General features: G+C 38.5%; 1 protein-coding gene across 1 annotated transcript in view; it reads left to right on the top strand.

Annotated features, from left to right (window-relative positions):
• Nucleotides 1-727, top strand: part of LOC119582197 (alpha-(1,6)-fucosyltransferase-like) — a gene marked incomplete at its 5' end in the record, with an annotated part of 21,073 nt that overhangs the window by 7,777 nt on the left and 12,569 nt on the right. Inside the window, 1 exon segment of the mRNA XM_037930431.1 lies at nt 29-215. Within this exon segment, the coding sequence (XP_037786359.1) occupies nt 29-215 (187 nt within the window).

The following is a 727-nucleotide window of genomic DNA, read 5'->3' as shown; positions in this document are numbered from 1 at the left end:
TGCATTTTCAAACTAGAAACGATTACAGGGCCGAGGTATAGGGAGCCATCTGCATCATCTGAGCTGCTGTTTCCTGGCATCGTATGGCACTCAGCGCACCTTGATCCTGAACACAGATAACTATAACGGAAATCCCAGAGGACTCACGACCATGTTCCTTCCCCTCAGCGAAACGTGCACGAGCTACAACAGCTCTCAGATGGTGCCTTGGCCAGGTGAGTAACATTCTAAAGGGGAAAATTTTGGGCTCAGTGTGATTTGACGGTGAATCGGCACACGGTGATGGTGATTCATACTGTAGCAGGATTCTTGTATGATTAATGACACCGACGAAGTTAAAGTTGAATTGTTATAGATACTCTTTATGTAGTAAGAGACATAGCTTTCGTTTAGTCTACAAAGCGTGTTAGTTTTTGTTAATTATGGTAGTTGGTTAGTATTTTTATATATACCTATTTGAAAATATAATTATATGATCTTATATAGTTAGTGCCACTTTCTAGAATATGCAACATGTATAATGACGTTGGTTGCATGCGTGTCTTTCGTTCGTTTATTTTCAAAATCTGGTCCTATTACTGATGTCTGTGTTTATGGGTATGTCTACGAAGCAGACATTTTAGGACTTCAAAATTATGTTTCTTGCATAAATTATGTGCAAGAAATAAGTATTCCATTCAAGTGCAACTATATACAATAAGGTGATCCAATACCTATGCTAAACTTG

The sequence above is a fragment of the Penaeus monodon genome, chromosome 15 (assembly GCF_015228065.2).
Source record: "Penaeus monodon isolate SGIC_2016 chromosome 15, NSTDA_Pmon_1, whole genome shotgun sequence".
In the NCBI taxonomy this organism is placed as follows: Eukaryota; Metazoa; Arthropoda; class Malacostraca; order Decapoda; family Penaeidae; genus Penaeus; species Penaeus monodon.
Note: the sequence above shows the minus strand (reverse complement) of the source record. Positions and strands in the feature narration are given on the sequence as shown.